Raw genomic sequence first — 21,484 nt, 5'->3', positions numbered from 1 at the left:
ATAACACACACTTCTATGTGAATTTGGTTACGTCGCCCAAAAAGTTACATATTGCATATTTCTATTGCCACACAAACGTTTCGGGTATGAGCCCTTCTTCAGTGTGTATAGGAGGCAATGAGAATCAATGTCACGACGACAATACAAGCCACACACATGTGGGCATAATTATAGATTCTCAAAGTCAGTATTGGCCCAATCAAGAGATCCCAGCAGAGGGAGCTGTGGGGGAAACATGAAAATAATATATAAATGTTTTTATATATTACAAACACACAATAAAGATCCATTATGATGTCATGGCCTAAATGTTAGGAGGGTATTTTCGGCCTACATATTTATACCTTCTACAAAAACAAGAAAAGGAAAATTCCTCATTGAGACCTGCTGGGGCAAAAGTGCCCACGCGGTCTATCCAATATGTCTCTCTTTGGAGACAGAGACAGACAGACAGACAGACAGACAGACAGACAGACAAACAGACAGACAGCGAGACAGACAGAGAGAGAGACAGAGAGACAGACAGCGAGACAGCGAGACAGAGAGGCAGACAGACAAACAAACAGACAGACAGACAGACAGAGAGACAGACAGACAGACAGACAGACAGACAGCGAGACAGAGATAGGCAGACAGGCAGACAGACAGACAGACAGACAGCGAGACAGACAGACAGACAGACAGACAGACAGACAGCGAGACAGAGAGGCAGACAGACAGACAGACAGACAGACAGACAGACAGACAGATCTTCTGTTAGGTGGGAGGCAAGAGACTAGAGCTGCTGTATATCTCACTGCTGACAGAAGCTCTGATTGATAAGAGGAGTGCGGCTGTGCTGTGTGCTGTGTGCTGTGCTTTGCCAAGTTACCCTGAATGTGTCTTCTTTACTTTCCTGAGTGTGTGTGGTTGTGTTATATTGGGCTTTCGACACTGTGTGTGTGTGTGTTATGTAACCTATGTAGGGGATGTTTTGGGTATGTGTGTCTGGCAGAGTTGCTGACAGGCAGCCTGCAGCCACCAAATGCCACCAGGGAGCAAATATAGCCCTGTATAACTCCCAGGCAGACCCTACACACACACAAACAATCTGAAAGCAACAGCAACAGACAAAGTGCAGAGAGACAGAACGGTGGGGGGAGGAGAAGAGAGACGGGGGGAGTCACGACCCGTGGCCTTGCAGGGAGCCACGACCCATGGCCTAGCAGGGAGCCAGGACCCATGGCCTAGCAGGGAGCCAGGACCCATGGCCTAGCAGGGAGCCAGGACCCATGGCCTAGCAGGGAGCCAGGACCCATGGCCTATCAGGGAGCCACGACCCATGGCCTAGCAGGGGGCCACGACCCATGGCCTAGCAGGGAGCCACGACCCATGGCCTAGCAGGGAGCCACGACCCATGGCCTAGCAGGGAGCCACGACCCATGGCCTAGCAGGGAGCCACGACCCATGGCCTAGCAGGGAGCCAGGACCCATGGCCTATCAGGGAGCCATGGCGTAGCAAGGTGCCAAGATGCCAGTGGAGGTTGAGAGCAGTGGAGAGGCGGGCTAAGGCAGGCCAGCCAGGGCTGATTTTAGCCTGGGCTGGGTTAGGCTGGTGGGGTGCTCTATCCCTGTCTGGGCTACTCCTCCACAGACAGACAGACAGACAGACAGACCGGGCACGGTGTCGCAACAGGAGAGCTCATTAAACCAGCCTGCAGCTCAGCCCACCTCTCACTCTCGGCCTGCATGGGCCCTACTGTTACCCAGCACACACAGTATGTCCTCTGTCAATGAGACTGAGAGTGACTAATACTCCTCACAGTGAGGTGACAGTGACGTTGTACTCTAGTACTGTACTGTCAACCCACTGTGAGAGTCTGTCTGTAGGTAGAGAGGTGGAGGAGACTGGGAGGCCAATGACTCATTGAACAGAGAGAGAGAGAGAGAGAGAGAGAGAGAGAGAGAGAGAGAGAGAGAGAGAGAGAGAGAGAGAGAGAGAGAGAGAGAGAGAGAGAGAGAGAGAGAGAGAGAGAGAGAGAGAGAGAGAGAGAGAGAGAGAGAGAGAGAGAGAGAGAGAGAGAGAGAGAGAGAGAGAGAGAGAGAGAGAGAGAGAGAGAGAGAGAGAGAGAGAGAGAGAGAGAGAGAGAGAGAGAGAGAGTGAGTGAGTGAGTGAGTGGAGTGTGTGGTGTGTGTGTGTGTGTGTGTGTGTGTGTGTGTGTGTGTGTGTGTGTGAGCGGGGATAGTGATACCCCTCCAGTCCAGTTGTCCCAGTTAAACTGTATATATTAAACTGAGTCGGGACACAGGCTACAGAGAAAAGATAAGCTCCCTCCCTGTTTCAATAGGACTTATCATATTTAATGAGAAAGGACTAGTGGCTGACAACACAATAGCGTGCGTAGCAAGTACCATAGAAAACAATAGTAGAAAATATAATTATCCTACAACATGGACCATGGCAAATACTGACTGGCTGAAAATGTAATGACATTTTTCATATATTTATTTTGATCTAGACAGTTTGTTCTTTGGATTTCCTCATATTGTATATTAAATCAATAATCCCACTATAACATATAGGAGAATCAAATGTCTTTCACTTTAGACAATTTTAAAGACATGCTAGTATATTTTTAATCTCCTGCTTTGGGCTGGATGTGTCAATGTGTAGTTCCAAACATGCATCATCTATGAGCAGAATTACTGTCTTACCTCAATTAGCCACCAAATCCCTAGTTTGAAAGCAACTGTTTTCTGGAAGCTGTGAAGCGCCATTTTCCCTAAATTTACCCCAGCGTGGGCCAGCCCCCTAGCGATTCGATTTTCAGCCAATGAGCTTCAGCCCCTCGCCATTTGAGTGACAGCTAGCAAGACGCGCGCACACACACAGTTTGGCGAGAGAGACACCAATGACGTGGTGCACATACAGGATCTGCACATACAGTGACGTAGTACGCAATTTTCGGGGACCAGTTTTGACTCGTGGGTGCTACTTTCAGAACTACTGGCTAAAAAAGTATACAAAAGTACCGGATAATATCTTTAAAGTTGGCTATGCTTTTAATAGATGTCATCTTTCATTGTACTGTAGTGCAGCATTAAGACACACCTTATTCTGGTATTTCTATCTCTAAAAACGACACACAAGGTGGAACCATAGAGTATATATAGAATTAGTTGTAATTCTTCTGGTGGAACAAGGGATGGCATCACAAACGATGGGGGAAGACCAGCGTTAGAGTACTCAAATTACTTTTTTTGCAGAAATTAGTAACTTAACGCATTCGTTTTTTTCAATTTAAATAATCAGTTACTTAGTTACTTTTTCAAATAAGCAAATTGTTACTTTTAAATATTATTTTTTCCCCATTTTTTTCATAGTTTCTTTTGCCAAATAAAAAATGAAAACCCTTTTCCCCCGAAGTTATGCTCTTCTTGTTTCTTCAAGAAGGTTGTGGCGGGAAGCTAGCTAGCTAGCAAGATGGCAGAGACAACAGCCTTTACATGGTGGAAGTTTTCACATGAATTAGAATTGGTAGAAGAAAAGGAGAGAAACATCATAATAAAACATGTCAGCCACTATCCCCTCTAACCGCTATCCCCTCTAACCGCTATCCCCTCTAACCGCTATCCCCTCTAACCGCTATCCCCTCTAACCGCTATCCCCTCTAACCGCTATCCCCTCTAACCACTATCCCCTCTAACCACTATCCCCTCTAACCACTATCCCCTCTAACCACTACCCCCTCTAACCACTACCCCCTCTAACCACTATCCCCTCTAACCACTATCCCCTCTAACCACTATCCCCTCTAACCACTATCCCCTCTAACCACTATCCCCTCTAACCACTATCCCCTCTAACCACTATCCCCTCTAACCACTATCCCCTCTAACCACTACCCCCTCTAACCACTATCCCTCTAACCACTATCCCCTCTAACCACTACCCCCTCTAACCACTATCCCCTCTAACCACTACCCCCTCTAACCACTACCCCCTCTAACCACTACCCCCTCTAACCACTATCCCCCTCTAACCACTACCCCCTCTAACCACTACCCCCTCTAACCACTACCCCCTCTAACCACTATCCCTCTAACCACTATCCCGTCTAACCACTATCCCCTCTAACCACTACCCCCTCTAACCACTACCCCCTCTAACCACTACCCCCTCTAACCACTACCCCCTCTAACCACTATCCCCTCTAACCACTATCCCCTCTAACCACTACCCCCTCTAACCACTATCCCCTCTAACCACTACCCCCTCTAACCACTATCCCCTCTAACCCCTATCCTCTAACCTATCCCGTCTAACCCCTATCCCGTCTAACCACTACCCCCTCTAACCACTATCCCCTCTAACCACTATCCCCTCTAACCACTATCCCCTCTAACCACTATCCCCTCTAACCACTATCCCCTCTAACCACTATCCCCTCTAACCACTGAGCCTCGGGGATAAACGCCTGTCAACTGCGAAGAACTCAACTTCAAATATCAAGAAGCACCTTCAGGCCAAGCACAGCTCCACAAGACCGGTGGATGAAGACAGCCGATTGCCGTTGATGCTCAGGATGATGGTGCTTCTGTTCCAAAACAGCAAAAGCTAGATTTCTGTTTGGCTAAACCTGTCACCCCGAGAGAACTAAATTAACATGTATGAGTCTTTGATGATTGTAACTAATTCCTTTGATTGCATGCCATTTATGTCAATGCATTATGTTTAGGATTTATCTGAGAGTTTGCATGTGGTCAGTTGTTTAATTCGCCGTTTATTTCAATTTTCATATAAATACTTCAAGTCGGGCTTGTTGTGACTTAATAGCCTGTATTTAGTGGCTTTAATATGTATATCTCGTTTCATAAAGCTGCCTAAATGTTGGTTTTGATTTATGGACAATGTTGCTTTGATGCGTTGGGTTTATCAAGATAGAATTTCGTGGTGATGCAACACTTTTCTTTGCATTCATCAGACATTTCGATAGTTTAATGTGGAATTTCGTTATTTCACCTGGATATATACTTTAATTTATACATCTGTCTTTATTGTCATAATGTGTCATAACATTTCCCCTTCAGACATTTCAATATAGGCTGCTGAACTACAAAGGCCAAATAATAACGCGATAAAAAAATTAAAAAACATTGTTTATTTTGCGAAATACACCGTTCAATTTACTAAAACAACTACTAGGAAATCACATTGTAGGATTTTTAATGAATTTATTTGCAAATTATGGTGGAAAATAAGTATTTGGTCACCTATAAAACAAGCAAGATTTCTGGCTCTCACAGACCTGTAACTTCTTCTTTAAGAGGCTCCTCTGTCCTCCACTCGTTACCTGTATTAATGGCACCTGTTTGAACTTGTTATCAGTATAAAAGACACCTGTCCACAACCTCAAACAGTCACACTCCAAACTCCACTATGGCCAAGACCAAAGAGCTGTCAAAGGACACCAGAAACAAAATTGTAGACCTGTACCAGGCTGGGAAGACTGAATCTGCAATAGGTAAGCAGCTTGGTTTGAAGAAATCAACTGTGGGAGCAATTATTTGGAAATGGAAGACATACAAGACCACTGATAATCTCCCTCGATCTGGGGCTCCACGCAAGATCTCACCCCGTGGGGTCAAAATGATCACAAGAACGGTGAGCAAAAATCCCAGAACCACACGGGGGGACCTAGTGAATGAGAGCTGGGACCAAAGTAACAAAGCCTACCATCAGTAACACACTACGCCGCCAGGGACTCAAATCCTGCAGTGCCAGACGTGTCCCCCTGCTTAAGCCAGTACATGTCCAGGCCCGTCTGAAGTTTGCTAGAGTGCATTTGGATGATCCAGAAGAGGATTGGGAGAATGTCATATGGTCAGATGAAACCAAAATATAACTTTTTGGTAAAAACTCAACTCGTCGTGTTTGGAGGACAAAGAATGCTGAGTTGCATCCAAAGAACACCATACCTACTGTGAAGCATGGGGGTGGAAACATCATGCTTTGGGGCTGTTTTTCTGCAAAGGGACCAGGACGACTGATCCGTGTAAAGGAAAGAATGAATGGGGCCATGTATCGTGAGATCTTTGAGTGAAAACCTCCTTCCATCAGCAAGGGCATTGAAGATGAAACGTGGCTGGGTCTTTCAGCATGACAATGATCCCAAACACACCGTCCGGGCAATGGAGTGGCTTCGTAAGAAGCATTTCAAGGTCCTGGAGTGGCCTAGCCATTCTCCAGATCTCAACCCCATAGAAAATCTTTGGAGGGAGTTGAAAGTCTGTGTTGCCCAGCGACAGCCCCAAAACATCACTGCTCTAGAGGAGATCTGCAAAAACGTTTGACCTGTGTCATTGCCAACAAAGGGTATATAACAAAGTATTGAGAAACTTTTGTTATTGACCAAATACTTATTTTCCACCATAATTTGCAAATAAATTCATAAAAAATCCTACAATGTGATTTTTTGGATTTTATTTTTTCATTTTGTCTGTCATAGTTGACGTGTACCTATGATGAAAATTACAGGCCTCTCTCATCTTTTTAAGTGGGAGAACTTGCACAATTGGTGGCTGACTAAATACTGTTTTTCCCCACTGTACTTTCCACAGTAAGTAATGGCGTAATGTAACAATATACTTTTAAATGGCAGTAATGTTGTAACCTAACGAGTTACTTTTAAAAGTAACATTCCCCAACACTGGGGAAGACACACCGTCACAAACACACAGTCTCTCCGGTAAGACAAGGGGTGGCGGTCTGTGTATATTTGTAAACAACTGCTGGTGCACAAAATCAAATACTAAGGAAGTCTCGAGGTTTCGCTCGCCTGAGGTAGAGTATCTTATGATAAGCTGTAGACCACACTATTTACCAAGAGAGTTTTCATCTATATTTTTCATAGCTGTCTATTTACCACCACAAACCAATGCTGGCATTAAGATTGCACTGAATGAGCTGTATAAGGCCATAAGTCAACAGGAAAACACTCATCCAGAGGCAGCGCTCCTAGTGGCCGGGGACTTTAATGCAGGGAAAACTTAAATCCGTTCTACCTAATTTCTACCAGCATGTTAAATGTGCAACCAGAGGAAAAAAAACTCTAGACCACCTTTACTCCACACACAGAGACGCATACAAAGCTCTCCCTCGCCCTCCATTTGGCAAATCTGACCATAACTCTATCCTCCTGATTCCTGCTTATAAGCAAAAACTAAAGCAGGAAGCACCAGTGACTCAGTCAATAAAAAAGTGGTCAGATGACGCAGATGCTAAGCTACAGGACTGTTTTGCTAGCACAGACTGGAACATGTTCCGGGATTCTTCAGATAGCATTGAGGAGTACACCACATCAGTCACTGGCTTCATCAATAAGTGCATCGATGATGTCGTCCCCACAGTGACCGTACGTACATACCCCAACCAGAAGCCATGGATTACAGGAAACATCCGCACTGAGCTAAAGGGTAGAGCTGCCACTTTCAAGGAGAGGGACTCTAACCCGGACGCTTATAAGAAATCCCGCTATGCCCTCCGACGAACCATCAAACAGGCAAAGAGTCAATACAGGACTAAGATTGAATCGTACTACACCGGCTCAAACGCTCGTCGGATGTGGCAGGGCTTGAAAACTATTACAGACTACAAAGGGAAGCACAGCCGCGAGCTACCCAGTGACACAAGACTTCCAGACGAGCTAAACCACTTCTATGCTCGCTTCGAGGCAAGCAACACTGAAGCATGCATGAGAGCACCAGCTGTTCCGGATGACTATGTGATCACGCTCTCCGTAGTCGATGTGAGTAAGACTTTTAAGCAGGTCAACATTCACAAGGCCGCAGGGCCAGACGGATTACCAGGACGTGTACTCCGAGCATGTGCTGACCAACTAGCAAGTGTCTTCACTGACATTTTCAACATGTCCCTGACGGAGTCTGTAATACCAACATGTTTCAAGCAGACCACCATAGTCCCCGTGCCCAAGGACTCTACGATAACCTGCCTAAATGACTACCGACCCGTAGCACTGACGTCTGTAGCCATGAAGTGCTTTGAAAGGCTGGTCATGGCTCACATCAACACCATTATCCCAGAAACCCTAGACCCACTCCAATTTGCATACTGCCCCAACAGATCCACAGATGATGCAATCTCTATTGCACTCTACACTGCCCTTTCCCACCTGCACAAGAGGAACACCTACGTGAGAATGCTATTCATTGACTACAGCTCAGCATTCAACACCATAGTGGCCTCAAAGCTCATCACTAAGCTAAGGATCCTGGGACTAAACACCTCCCTCTGCATCTGGATCCTGGACTTCCTGACGGGCCGCCCCCAGGTGGTAAGGGTAGGTAACAACACATCTGTCACACTGATCCTCAACACGGGGGCCCCTCAGGGGTGTGTGCTCAGTCCCCTCCTGTACTCCCTGTTCACTCATGACTGCATGGCCAGGAACGACTCCAACACCATCATTAAGTGTGCCGACGACACAACAGTGGTAGGCCTGATCACCGACAACGATGAGACAGCCTATAGGGAGGAGGTCAGAGACCTGGCCATGTGGTGCCAGGATAACAACCTCTCCCTCAATGTGACCAAGACAAAGGAGATGATTGTGGACTACAGGAAAAAAAAAGAGGACTGAGCACGCCCCCATTCTCATCGACGGGGCTGTAGTGGAACAGGTTGAGAGCTTCAAGTTCCTTGGTGTCCACATCACCAACGAACTATCATGGTCCAAACACACCAAGACAGTCATGAAGAGGGCACGACAAAGCCTATTCCCCCTCAGGAGACTGAAAAGATTTGGCATGGGTCCTCAGATCCTCAAAAAATTCTATAGCTGCACCATCGAGAGCATCCTGACTGGTTGCATCACCACCTGGTATGGCAACTGCTTGGCCTCCGACCGCAAGGCACTACAGAGGGTAGTGCGTACGGCCCAGTACATCACTGGGGCCAAGCTTCCTGCCATCCAGGACCTCTATACCAGGCGGTGTCAGAGGAAGGCCCTCAAAATTGTCAAAGACTCCAGCCACCCTAGTCATAGACTGTTCTCTCTGCTACCGCACGGCAAGCGGTACCGGAGTGCCAAGTCTAGGTCCAAAAGACAAGCCATAAGACTCCTGAATAGCTAATCATGGCTACCCTGACTATTTGCACTGCCCCCCCACCCCATCTTTTTAGGCTGCTGCTACTCTGTTAATTATTTATGCATAGTCACTTTAACTCTACCCACATGTACATATTACTTCAACTACCTCAACTAGCCGGTGCCCCCGCACATTGACTCTGCACCGGTACCCCCCTGTATATATAGCCTCCCTACTGTTATTTTATTTTACTTCTGCTCTTTTTTTCTCAACACTTTTTTGTTGTTTTATTCTACTTTTTCATTAAAAATAAATGCACTGTTGGTTAAGGGCTGTACGTTAGCATTTCACTGTAATGTCTGCACCTGTTGTATTCGGCGCATGTGGCCAATAAAATTTGATTTGATTTGATTTGACAGACATCATCATCATCATCATTGTGTCAGTATCACGCAAATCTCTGCCTGTGCTTTACAGAGAACCCTGCTCAACCCTGCCACACGCGTGTGATGAAGGGGGAAACCTTGCTCACATCACATGACGCGTGCCACACACTGCACGTTAGGTATCCCCTGACATTGTGATATATCACTATGAGTTTCCACCAGCCTTGTCAGGACAGGGCTTCATACAGCTAATGAAGGGTGGAAAGCTTATCAACATTTGTCTGGATCAGAAGGGACGATGGGTCTGTATTAAAAGGAAGACTGGGTTCAAAACCATTCAAATAGTCGAAGAGACAGTTTAGTTGAGGAGCTTCCTTGTTTAAAAAAGGGAAGGTCACAATTATGTTTGTACACTTGTTAACATGGATATACTTCTGGAGTCCAGACAGGATACTTTAGGAAACTTTCTGAATGGCCATATAGGCCTATAGAGAGAATCACCGAACTCACACACCCCCCCCGTAACAGCACCCGTCAATCAAAGCCACCAGCGTATGTCAGGCACAAATGCAAATATTTCTCCTTTCCTTAAAATGCATTAAAAAACCTAGGCTTTCCTTAGGCTTTCCTTAGGCTTTCCGTAGGCTTTCCTTAGGCTTTCTGAAAGAAGCTAATGAATTGACAATGAAAATATAAAGGGACAGAGCTGAGCTATAGTATGAAGATGAAATTGACAATCATTAAAATAGAAACAAACACACGCAACATGTCCATAGCAACATGTCCATAGCAACATGTCCATAGCCTATTGATCAGCGACGCTGATTATCGAAGGGGAAGATTTTTCTAATTATAATTTGAACGGTATGTATAAAGAAAAAACAGTCTTCATTGATTTACTGTGTGAGGTGAAGAAAGAAATGACTTAGAAGCCCAGCTGGCCACTTTCCTACATTTGACATTGGCGAGAAGCAGGCTAGTAACTTCTATGCATGCTCAGGCGCGCGTGCTCCGTCAACATTAACAGGACAGCGAAACCAGACACATGCTCATTGATCACGTGGCGTGAATGACGGTATGAAATAAATAAAAACTTGTTTCTAACAAGTGTAGCAGGTTATGAACTCTGCAAACAACGTTTCCACTCCGAGAATGATAACGGTAAATTACTGTAATTAATACATGCATTAATAGAAATTAATGTAACCAAATGACAGGGATTAAGGTAAATTGCCTGTTTTTACTAACAGTAGGCTACCGCATTCATAAAAGTGCATTGTGGGCCGACACTGTATAGCCTAGGCTACTATTCTACTTTGCAGGGATAGGAGGCCGGCATATTTTTTTTGTCTCGCCTAGGCCGGCATATTGGTCAGGACCGGGCCTGGTCAGCGTTGATTAGTCTATAAATTTAGAAAATATTCTGTTTAAGCAATAAGGGGGTGTGGTATATGGCCAATATACCACGGCTAAGGGCTGTTCTTAAGCACGACGCAGAGCGGAGTGCCTGGATACAGCCCTTAGCCATGGTATATTGGCCATGTACCACAAACCCCAGAGGTGCCTTATTGCTATTATAAACTGGTTACCAACGTAATTAGAGCAGTCAAAATAAATGTAGTTGTCATACCCGTGGTACACGGTCTGATGTACCACAGCTGTCAGCCAATCAGCATTCAGGGGCTCGAACCACCCAGTTTATAAATCAAATTATACCATGCCGGGTTGGAGAGGGTTGGTGCATTGTCCATTTGACACAACATTAGCGCATCAGGCTACAGGCCTCAGAGCCAGAACAACCTTGTCAACTGTTCAATAATTAATTAAGAGTCAGACAGATCCAACCTTTTTTTTTTTAAAAGAAGACCGATTTTATTTATTTACTAGGAAGCAATGAAAATGTTCATTGTATAAAAGAAAGTCCACACATCAAACCATTTGTTTACTGAAGTGCCGTAGCCTATAGCGCTCTACACCCCCGTAGCCGATAGCGCTCTACACCCATAGCCTATAGCCCGTAGCCTATAGCGCTCTACACCCATAGCCTATAGCGCTCTACACCCATAGCCTATAGGCTAGATCCTCTACACCCATAGCCTATAGCGCCTCCATAGCCTACAGCGCTCTACACCCATAGCCTATAGCCCATAGCCTATAGCGCTCTACACCCATAGCCTATAGCCCATAGCCTATAGCGCTCTACACCCATAGCCTATAGCGCTCTACACCCATAGCCTATAGGCTAGATCCTCTACACCCATAGCCTATAGGCTAGAGCTTCTACACCCCCGCGCATCGAGCGGATTAGCTGCTCCAGCATCAGAGGACAGTTGGAAAGAGGAGATGTAGAAAGTTTAATAGACAGACTAAGTTAGCCAATCAATTGTTTATAATCACACTCCCGCTATTAGGTAAGGTTTATCTACATGAAAATAAAGTTAATAAAAATCCTTAAATGAATGTAGGCCTATTTTAAACGGTTTTGATGGTTATTATATTTTCATGACGGTCTTCATCCATAACCGTCAGTTACGCGGTTATCCAATTACAGTCACAGCCCCGGGTTTAAGAGTGACAGCCCACATCCCCTAAAGAGCTCCTCAATCTCCATAACTCAACAACGCACCAGCGTCAAACAGAAGGTATACTTTACATTGCGTCCTCTGTCTCTCCTACGGTCCTCCATGGTGTAGTAATAGAGGTGTGTTGTTGATTATTCCCTTAGACCACACACAGTAACTCTCCCCACGGTGCACTGCTGACCCTACTCCACCCCTCCCCTCTCTCCCAGGCTCAAATTCATATATTCAATCATGAAAACTCCCCTGGATTATATCTCTGGCTGGATGGACGGCTGGCTGCTGCAATGCATTCTACCGTAACCACGGGCACCTGTCAAAAAAAGCCACGCTACCAAGCTTTCCAATTCTCTGCCTCTCTAAAATAGGTCTTTCCAAAGACAATTACAGGATAAAGGTAAGCTTCTTACTTCTTCGAGCTTAAGGGGTTACTAAGCTTAGGGATTAAACTTTTGCTCTCTTGGAGCACAGGAATACCAAAGTAATAAAAAAAAAAGGACTAGAGAGGACGCAGGGCACTTCTGTTGCATTATTTAACATGGACTATGATACAGAAAACTGCAGATACCAGTTGGCTTAAACAATGTGTGAGTTTCATTCAAAGCTAGCTCTCTCTCTTCCCCATCTGTCAGTGTTCTCATGTAACTGACTGGTTTTCAGACCTGGGTCTTCTGTGTGACTGAAATTCTAGACCCTTCCAACCCGCTGAGCTAAAGCCTGGGGCCTAGGCATTAACTAACACGATTCCCCAGACTAAGCCAGGGATAACCTATTCAGTCGCTACCCTATTCTGATAACCCAATCAATAAATCAGTCCCTCAACCTTACTATTTAATAAATCAGTCCCTCAACCTTACTATTCAATAAAATCAGTCCCTCAACATTACTAATCTAATCAAATCAGTCCCTCAACGTTACTAATCAATAAATCAATCAGTCCCTCAACATTACTAATCAATAAATCAAATCAGTCCCTCAACGTTACTATTCGATAAATGTCCTTAACGACCGCGTCACAACAATGCTGCCCAGGTTTCTTTTAGGCTTGACCCATCCTAAAAATAGCAAACCCTGTGGCCAAAATAAAAGTCAAACTCACAATAGCCTGATCTCCTAAGACTAGGAGCTGTCAGCATTATCTCTAGGCTAATTGGGGTTCAGCGTGTCTGAGAAGAACTCTCATCAGCAGAGGATGTTGGCCCAGGACACTCAGCAGTAGTGCATCTGTAGTGCAGTGTTTCCCCAGCTATTATAGACGAGGCAGTCCCCTGCCACACAAGCTGTCATATGCAGCAGGGGGAGATACACTAGAGCCTTTCTCAGAGCGTCTTATTGTTTGTTCTCCTCCTGATTCAACGGCTTGATGATATGCTGAAAAGTTCAACAGCAGGTGTGCTAGTGGTGGAATGGAACAGAAATGTGAACCGACTGGAATTCCCAGAGGAAGTGATTGAGAAACACTGCAGTCGAGAAGAGAGAGCACAGTTTCTTTCCTTGACTGCAGGTGCTGTGGAGTCACGTAAGTTCACAGGAAGCACATTGACATCACGCACGCACACACACACACACACACACACACACACACACGCACGCACGCACGCACGCTCCTTACAGATCTCTAGGTTTTTACCTTACTGTAAAGGAAGTGTTTTATCAGGGGAGGCCTGTTATTGGATAATGGATGAGCTAAGATTGTCCTGTCTGTCTGCCTGTCTGCCTGTCTGTGTGTCAGAGGTAGATTATTGAAGTGGCTGATCTTGAGGGATGAGCTGGGGCAGCCAGGGTTCGAATTACACACCTGTTTGTCCCTTCAGCCCAGTGGTCCCTGGTCCCTGCCACTATCTGCTTGTTCCTTCAGCCCGGTGGTTGGGTTCTCATGACTCCAGAATCAGCTTAACGAGCTGGCTGTGGAGATGGATTGCAGCTGTCCCATTGGTCAACGACAGACAGAGACTGCACAGACACACAGGCGGACAGGAAGTTATTAAAGGGCTCTGTCTGTAGGCAGATCAACTGACCTCCCACTGAGTGATAAACGACTGATAACAGAATGAAAAGTGGTCAACAACTGAACTGTCATATAAGTTAAAGAACAATAGTCTTCCAGCCATTCATTCACACGACTCCTCATTGTCCTTGAGAGCTAAGTCCCAAACTCGGTAAACTGAGTATATAAAATAGAAAGGCATAACTCTACAGCGCTGCAGTCAATGTCATTGAGATCTCTCTCTCTCTCCTAGTCTCCTCCAGACTCCTGCCATACTGTGATAATATTATATCAACATATGCTATTTAGCAGATACTTTTATACAAAAAACGACTTACAGTCACGCGTGCATACATTTTACATACGGGTGGTGCCCGGATATTGAACCCACTATCCTGGCGTTGCAAGCGCCATTACCAACTGAGCTACACAGGTTATTGTCAGACAACCTTTTGTCTTCCTAGGAGAGATTTCTCTCTCATAGTCTCCTGACTCCAGCCATCCTGTGGTAGTCCCTACAATAGACGACCAAGCTAGAAAGAATGATGATACGGCTGTTTCAGCTACATGAGCAATTTCTGTTCTTAACCGAGACCCAGGGACAAGGTTGGGGTGAGGTTAGGATAAGGATAAGATTAGCGCCAATAGTCAAATTTTAAATGATATGGTCAGAAGTTGCCATAGTTTCATCCTTTCTAGCGTGGCCAGATATGATAGTGACAATAATATCCTGTCTCCTCTGAGAGGAGGCTGTTTATCTTTCTGGGGAAGGTCAGAATCAGGATGGAGGATGGAGTGCGTCCGAAATGGCACCCTTTGACGGTCAAAAGTAGTGCACTATATAGGGAATAGGGTAGCACTTCGGACACAGCCTTGGAGTTCCAGAAGAGAGAGAGAGAGAGAGTTCCTTCAGAGCAGAGCAGAGCAGGGCAGAGCAGGGGTGAGTGAGTTCTCCTCCAGGGCAGAACAGAGCAGAGGGGGTCCAGATGTTGTCCAGTTCACCTCGGATCACGAAGATGACTGGATCACGCACCGCACACGGGCCAAGGCACCAGAATGACACAGAGATTATTTTGTAGCACACTTTCCCTACTGAGGCTAATTAGGAGTCTTTTTTTTTTTTGTCTAACTAGTCTCAAGAGATGTAGTCTTGGAGATGTTTGTGTTCAAATAAATAATTAGAACTGACCAGGTGAGCGTCGGCTGTACAACAACACAATTAACCAATAACGTTCAGTAGTTTAAAATGTTTGTAAAACTAGGAGTTTAAAAAGTCTAACTACTGTTTGGTGTACTGTAGTGCATGAAGAAAGTACTGGATATAACGACCGTGTGAACATTGGTACATAAAGAGACAGAAGCAGGTCTATACACAGAGCTGATTCACTACATTCATGTAAAACAAGGCAGTCCTGCCCACTCCCATCTAATTTACTGCTGTGCGCTGGCTGTGGGCTAAACATGTACATTCGTTTGTTATTCAGTGTGTGGGGTTGGGGACCCATGCTGTCTGGCCTGCATAGCGTAATGGAGAGGAGAGAGAGCAGTGTGAATCAACAGCCATCCAAGCCGCCTTTCATATAGTGTTCCCTGAGTAACGGTGCCTGCGTCTGCCCACTGGCTGTACCGCACTGTACTGCCTGACAGATTGACTCAACACAGTCCTCCCACTCAGCTCTCTGTCGGTCTCTGTATCGCCCATTCAACAGAAGCATGGATGGAGTAACCAGCCAGAAGACTGCCTCAGGAGCAACACATTGGAGTGGGTATGCTACACATAGGTGGACTGTTACTGTACTTACGTCACACCTCAATTAACCATCTTGGGTTTCTTTCAGAAAGATTATCTCCTGTAATGACAAATGTGATCCGTTGTGTTTATTACACCCAATTATACCAGATACATAAATGCATCAAATTTTATTTGTATATCACTTTTTACAAATGCATTTCAACACTAAGTGCAGAGTCCCGGGCCTCATTTATAGCCCCTGGTCCTCATTTATAGCCCCTGGACCTCATCTATAGCCCTTGGGCCTCATTTATAGCCCCTGGTCCTCATTTATAGCCCCTGGACCTCATCTATAGCCCTTGGGCCTCATCTATAGCCCCTGGTCCTCATTTATAGCCCCTGGGCCTCATTTATAGCCCTTGGGCCTCATTTATAGCCCTTGGGCCTTAATGTCAGAAGAGCAAGACAAGATGACAGTGGAATGGATCAACTCCCCAGATAGGAAGAAACACAGTGGAATGGATCAACTCCCCAGATAGGAAGAAACACAGTGGAATGGATCAACTCCCCAGATAGGAAGAAACACAGTGGAATGGATCAACTCCCCAGATAGGAAGAAACACAGTGGAATGGATCAACTCCCCAGATAGGAAGAAACATAGTGGAATGGATCAACTCCCCAGATAGGAAGAAACCCAGTGGAATGGATCAGCTCCCCAGATAGGAAGAAACACAGTGGAATGGATCAACTCCCCAGATAGGAAGAAACACAGTGGAATGGATCAACTCCACAGATAGGAAGAAACACAGAGAGGAACCAGACTCTAGAACAGGAGGCGGAAGCCTTCATCTTCATCTACTCTGACCAGGTAGACGTTCAGGGTACATGACCACAAGTCAAAACCCCTGTTTTTTCTAGCTGTGAAAGGGTGTCCGACCGTCAGTGACGGCCCATCCATTAGGGCATCAGGGGCGGCGCCCCACTTATGATTAGTCAAAAATAAGAACAATATTTATTATTTAAAAAATATATATTATATTATATAATTATGTTTAAAATACTCATAAACATGCAGTAAATGTGTGTACATTATACTCTTTCAAAAATATATAGTTAAAACAAGCTGTTTAGTTACCTACTACTCTGCCAGCAGCAGCAATGGGCGCCAGGGCCTGCCGACCCAGTGGTTGGATTGCATTGCAAGCTTTTACATTGCTTGCTATGTGTGTAAGAGTTTCAGGTCACAGCACTAAGTCAATGGACCATCCTCGGGCGCTGAAATGAGTGCCCAGGTCTTCCGGATCTGCTCTTAGGTAGTCAACAGATGGCGCTGAAGACCAAATTGCAATAAAATTGTAAATAAATAATCCTAACAGTCGTTGGGAGCCTGGGACCTTATAAACCGGACATCCAACAACAGTGGAAGGACCAGCGGGATTCACCACCTAGAACCTTCTCACGGACCTGGTAGGACGGGGGAAAAAAAGCATGGCTCTGTGGCTGCCCATATTTTGTTTCCCCTGCCGTTCAGCAGATTTTTGCTAGTGGACTGTAAAACATGTTGTGTGGACAAAGCAAATGGGTGTATCACAAAGCACGATCACATTAATTAGCCAGCTACAGTGTAATTTTTTGAAACATTCAGAAATAGTTTTTTTTTTTTTTTTTTGATAAGCAGCTAGCTAGCTAGCTAGGGGTAGTTTGCTAGCTCGCATGCCAATTTCAAGTCTATCTCTGATCTAATATCTTAAACTCAGAAATATTATGTTATTTCAGAATTAAAGTTAACTGGGTAGATCCTCATGCTTTGTGGCATTATGCTAGCTAACCCCAGTTAGATCATGTGTTTTCACTTGTCGCATCTGTGATTGTAGCGTTCTCCCTGTGCTTGTCACTGGTGCACTCGCTCGTGAGCTGGCTGCTCGTTCTAAATACTTGGTAATCTGTTCAAAACAGTGTCATCATGTGCAGCAGTGGTGATGACATATTTTACATGCAAAAGTGAAATAGGTGTATTTATGCTTTTGTTCAAACGCACAGACCACTTCATATACAGTATTTTCCCAAAGAAACTACTGGTAGTTTGAAAACCTGGCATAACATTCCTGTCATCCTGCTTTGTCATGCTGAATACCCCGGGTGTTCGACCAATCAGCGGCCGACACTGCCGACCATATTCCTGTTCTAGTAACCATGTATAAAGTGATTTAGAAAAAAAGTTATTTCTGATCCAGTTGAACTGGGCCACAGAGCCTCAGTGGTTGTGGGCCTGGATGGCCTTACTCATGCAGGGCAGGGCTGGGGAAGACTTATGAGTGCTGGGGAGGAGATGGCCCCCGCTGCTAGCCAGTCTAATAAAGTATTCATACACACCCTGGGACCACCCAGCCCTTTGAAGGGACTGCTGAGCCACCAACCCAATATCAGCATCAGTCAGAGAGGCAGAGGCAGAGCTACAAACATTGATCTGATGTAGAAATAACAGTAAACGTGAGCTACTGTAACGTAGGAAGGCAGGGGTGAAGGAAGGGGCAGGGGGTCGCCACCTCAGGATAGGGGTCAGACAGCAAACAGTAGGCACTGAATAGAAAAGATAAATGCATGTACGTATGTACAGTATATCTCTGTGACAAACAAATTCTCTAAATTAACTGTATGAGATTATTTACTCGTGAACAAACAAAAAAATATGTAGACCTGTTTAAAATGACCTTGGCAAAGCAAACCCCAGCGGGGACTATTCACCAAACACCCTTTTTCATGTAATCTATCTGGGAGTTATTATTATAAATGTCTAACTTTATCAAACAAATCGTTTGAATAATCTCCCCTCAGATATGCTATATAGGCTACTCTGGCTAATCAGCATCATGAGAATCCTGTAATGAAATCATTCAAAGTCCAATAACTTTCAAGCAGGCGCTGTTGGTGTTATGCAGTATTCCCAACTTTGTTAAAGCAAACAAATACCGTACTTAGAAAACCCTGGTAAGCAGCCTACAGTAAATAGGTATCAGATTAACTGCCAGTCCTGTTACCTACAATAAACACGTCATTGGGCTAATTGAGCACCTGTGTATTTATGTATAAATCTAATATCAAGATCATCAAAAATGTACTTAAGCTGTGACACATCTGATTAAGCTGGCTTGTGATGGTTAATACATTTATCATGAAGCATGCCAACTGGAAAAAAATATCCACTCCTTCAAATCAACGGTGCGCTCTCTCTGTGCGCATCTGGTCAACTACGGACGGACATGCAACTCCAGCGTGCTTACCTTGGTGGTAACAATGCATAGGCAGTCCATTCTTCCGAACACTGCAGCAGCCCCGGACCGCTCAGCATCTCATAATGATCCTCCAGCACACCTCGGGCGCCTTACGACCACACAACTACCCCCCCTGAACGCGTGTAGTCAGCACAGCACACACCGCCTCGGTGAGTCAAAGTCATTCCATGGTGAGGTCAGCATCCTTTGTTTCGCAGGTTAACGGAGGGGCGGGCAGGATAAAGAGGATGCTCCATTCGCTTCCACTGATAATAGCAGCTCAAGTAGCTACCGACGCGCACGATAGGCTGGCGCGCTCACAGGAGCATTGCGCTCCCACCCTCACACCATTTCAGCGCTGGTAGTCAGAGAGAGCCACGTGGGCTACAGTAACCCACAGTAGGGTAGGATGATGTGTAGAGTGTAGGACGCTGGTGTCTTCTTAACCCCTACAGTCTCATTATTTAGAGGAAAATTATCAGGGCTGCTGCTGGTCTAAAACTGTGCTAATCAAGGCATGCTTTTATCATAACGGGCAGCTTTACAACCTGTCTGGTTGGGAGAAAATCATCCCTCAATTGAATCTATTACAATGAAACTCACTCATCAATCACACATTTGAAATATAGATATATTTGAAATGTTGCTCATTTCCCATGTAATATTCTGTAAAACATAATATTCTCTATATACGTTTCCCATCAACTAAACGTATGGAAAGCTCCCAGATCTCAATACTGAAATAAAAACAGAGGATGTCAGCATGTAAACATTTGTGAACCAAAACATTAGAGACCCAGTGACCTTCAGGGGGGGGGGGTTGAACACATGAATATTCCAACAGTCTGGATCTCAGATGGTGTTCTGTGGAGCATGGAGCCGTCAAATGACTTCCCTAAGGCACGGACCAGAGTGGACAGACTCCTAACTGCCTCAATCTACTCACTCTCCCTCACTCGCAAAACCCTAACAACAAAACTAACACAACAGCCACAGAAAGAAAACTAGGACACATGCTGACTAACGCTGATATATGATTTAAAAGCACAGAATTGCCTTGGAGGGGAACTCATTTGCAGCAAGTGTGGCGACCTCTTCTCTACTAGAAGTAAGAGATGTGCTAAGTAATGAACATTTAAAAGATTTCAGGTTATTAGAGGCACCAAGTCTGGTGTGGCCTGGGTAAGGGTGAATTAATGGGGCAATGACATTTCGGGGACCTAGGCTAAGGAGTGAAATGGTACCAGCCATATATGAAATCTACATGAAATCAGAGTCCAGTGTGTGACTGGTGGACATCATGCCATGAGGCAGATACAGCGCATTCGGAAAGTATTCAGACCCCTTACCTTTTTCCACATTTTGATACGTTACAGCCTTATTCTAAAATGGATTACATTGACTTTTTCACTCATCCACCTACACACAATACCCCATAATGACAAAGCAAAAACTGATTTTTAGAAATGTTTGCAAATGTATAAAAAATTAAAAACTGAAATATTACATTTACATAAGTATTCAGACCCTTTACTCAGTACTTTGTTGAAGCACCTTTGACAGCGATTACAGCCTTGAGCCTTCTTGGGTATGACGCTACAAGCTCAGCACACCTGTATTTGGGGAGTTTCTCCCATTCTTCTCTTCAGATCCTCTCAAGCTCTGTCAGGTTGGATGGGGAGCGTCGCTGCACAGCTATTTTCAGGTCTCGCCAGAGATGGTCGATCGGGTTCAAGTCCGGGCTCTGGCTGGGCCATTCAAGGACATTCAGAGACTTGTCCCGAAGCCACTCCTGCGTTGTCTTGGCTGTGTGCTTAGGGTCGTTGTCCTGTTGTAAGGTGAACATTCGCCCCAGTCTGAGGCCCTGAGTGCTCTGGAGCAGGTTTTCATCAAGTACAGTGGCTTGCGAAAGTATTCACCCCCATTGGCATTTTTCCTATTTTGTTGCCTTACAACCTGGAATTAAAATGGATTTTTGGGGGGTTTGTATAATTTGATTTACACAACAGGCCTACCACTTTGAAGATGCAAAACATTTTTTATTGTGAAACAAACAAGAAATAAGACAAGAAAACTGAAAACTTGAGCCACCTTTGCAGCAACTACAGCTGCAAGTATCTTGGGGTATGTCTCTATAAGCTTGGCACATCTAGCCACTGGGATTTTTGCCCATTCTTCAAGGCAAAACTGCTCCAGCTCCTTCAAGTTGGATGGGTTCCGCTGGTGCACAGCAATCTAAGTCATACCACAGATTCTCAATTAGATTTAGGTCTGGGCTTTGACTAGGCCATTCCAAGACTTTTAAATGTTTCCCCTTAAACCACTCGAGTGTTGTTTTAGCTGTATGCTTAGGGTCATTGTCCTGCTGGAAGGTGAACCTTCGTCCCAGTCTCAAATCTCTGGAAGACTGAAACAGGTTTCCCTCAAGAATTTCCCTGTA

General features: G+C 45.1%; 1 protein-coding gene across 8 annotated transcripts in view; it reads right to left on the bottom strand.

The window, feature by feature from the left end:
* The window catches only part of LOC121534111 (disks large homolog 1), a 253,752-nt gene that overhangs the window by 213,468 nt on the left and 18,800 nt on the right, over positions 1 to 21,484 (bottom strand). The window contains exon 1 of one of the 8 annotated variants that reach the window (XM_041840580.2): positions 19,054 to 19,301. The exons of 6 other annotated variants lie outside the window; for them this stretch is intronic. In XM_041840580.2, coding sequence (XP_041696514.2) covers positions 19,054 to 19,083 — 30 coding nt within the window. In that variant the 5' untranslated portion in view covers positions 19,084 to 19,301. Of the gene's footprint in view, positions 1 to 12,126; positions 12,319 to 19,053; positions 19,302 to 21,484 lie in introns of those variants that run through there. One more of the 8 variants, XM_041840579.2, reaches the window with a different exon arrangement.

This window comes from Coregonus clupeaformis, chromosome 20 (genome assembly GCF_020615455.1).
Source record: "Coregonus clupeaformis isolate EN_2021a chromosome 20, ASM2061545v1, whole genome shotgun sequence".
Taxonomy (NCBI): Eukaryota; Metazoa; Chordata; class Actinopteri; order Salmoniformes; family Salmonidae; genus Coregonus; species Coregonus clupeaformis.
This window is presented reverse-complemented; position numbering and strand designations above follow the sequence as displayed.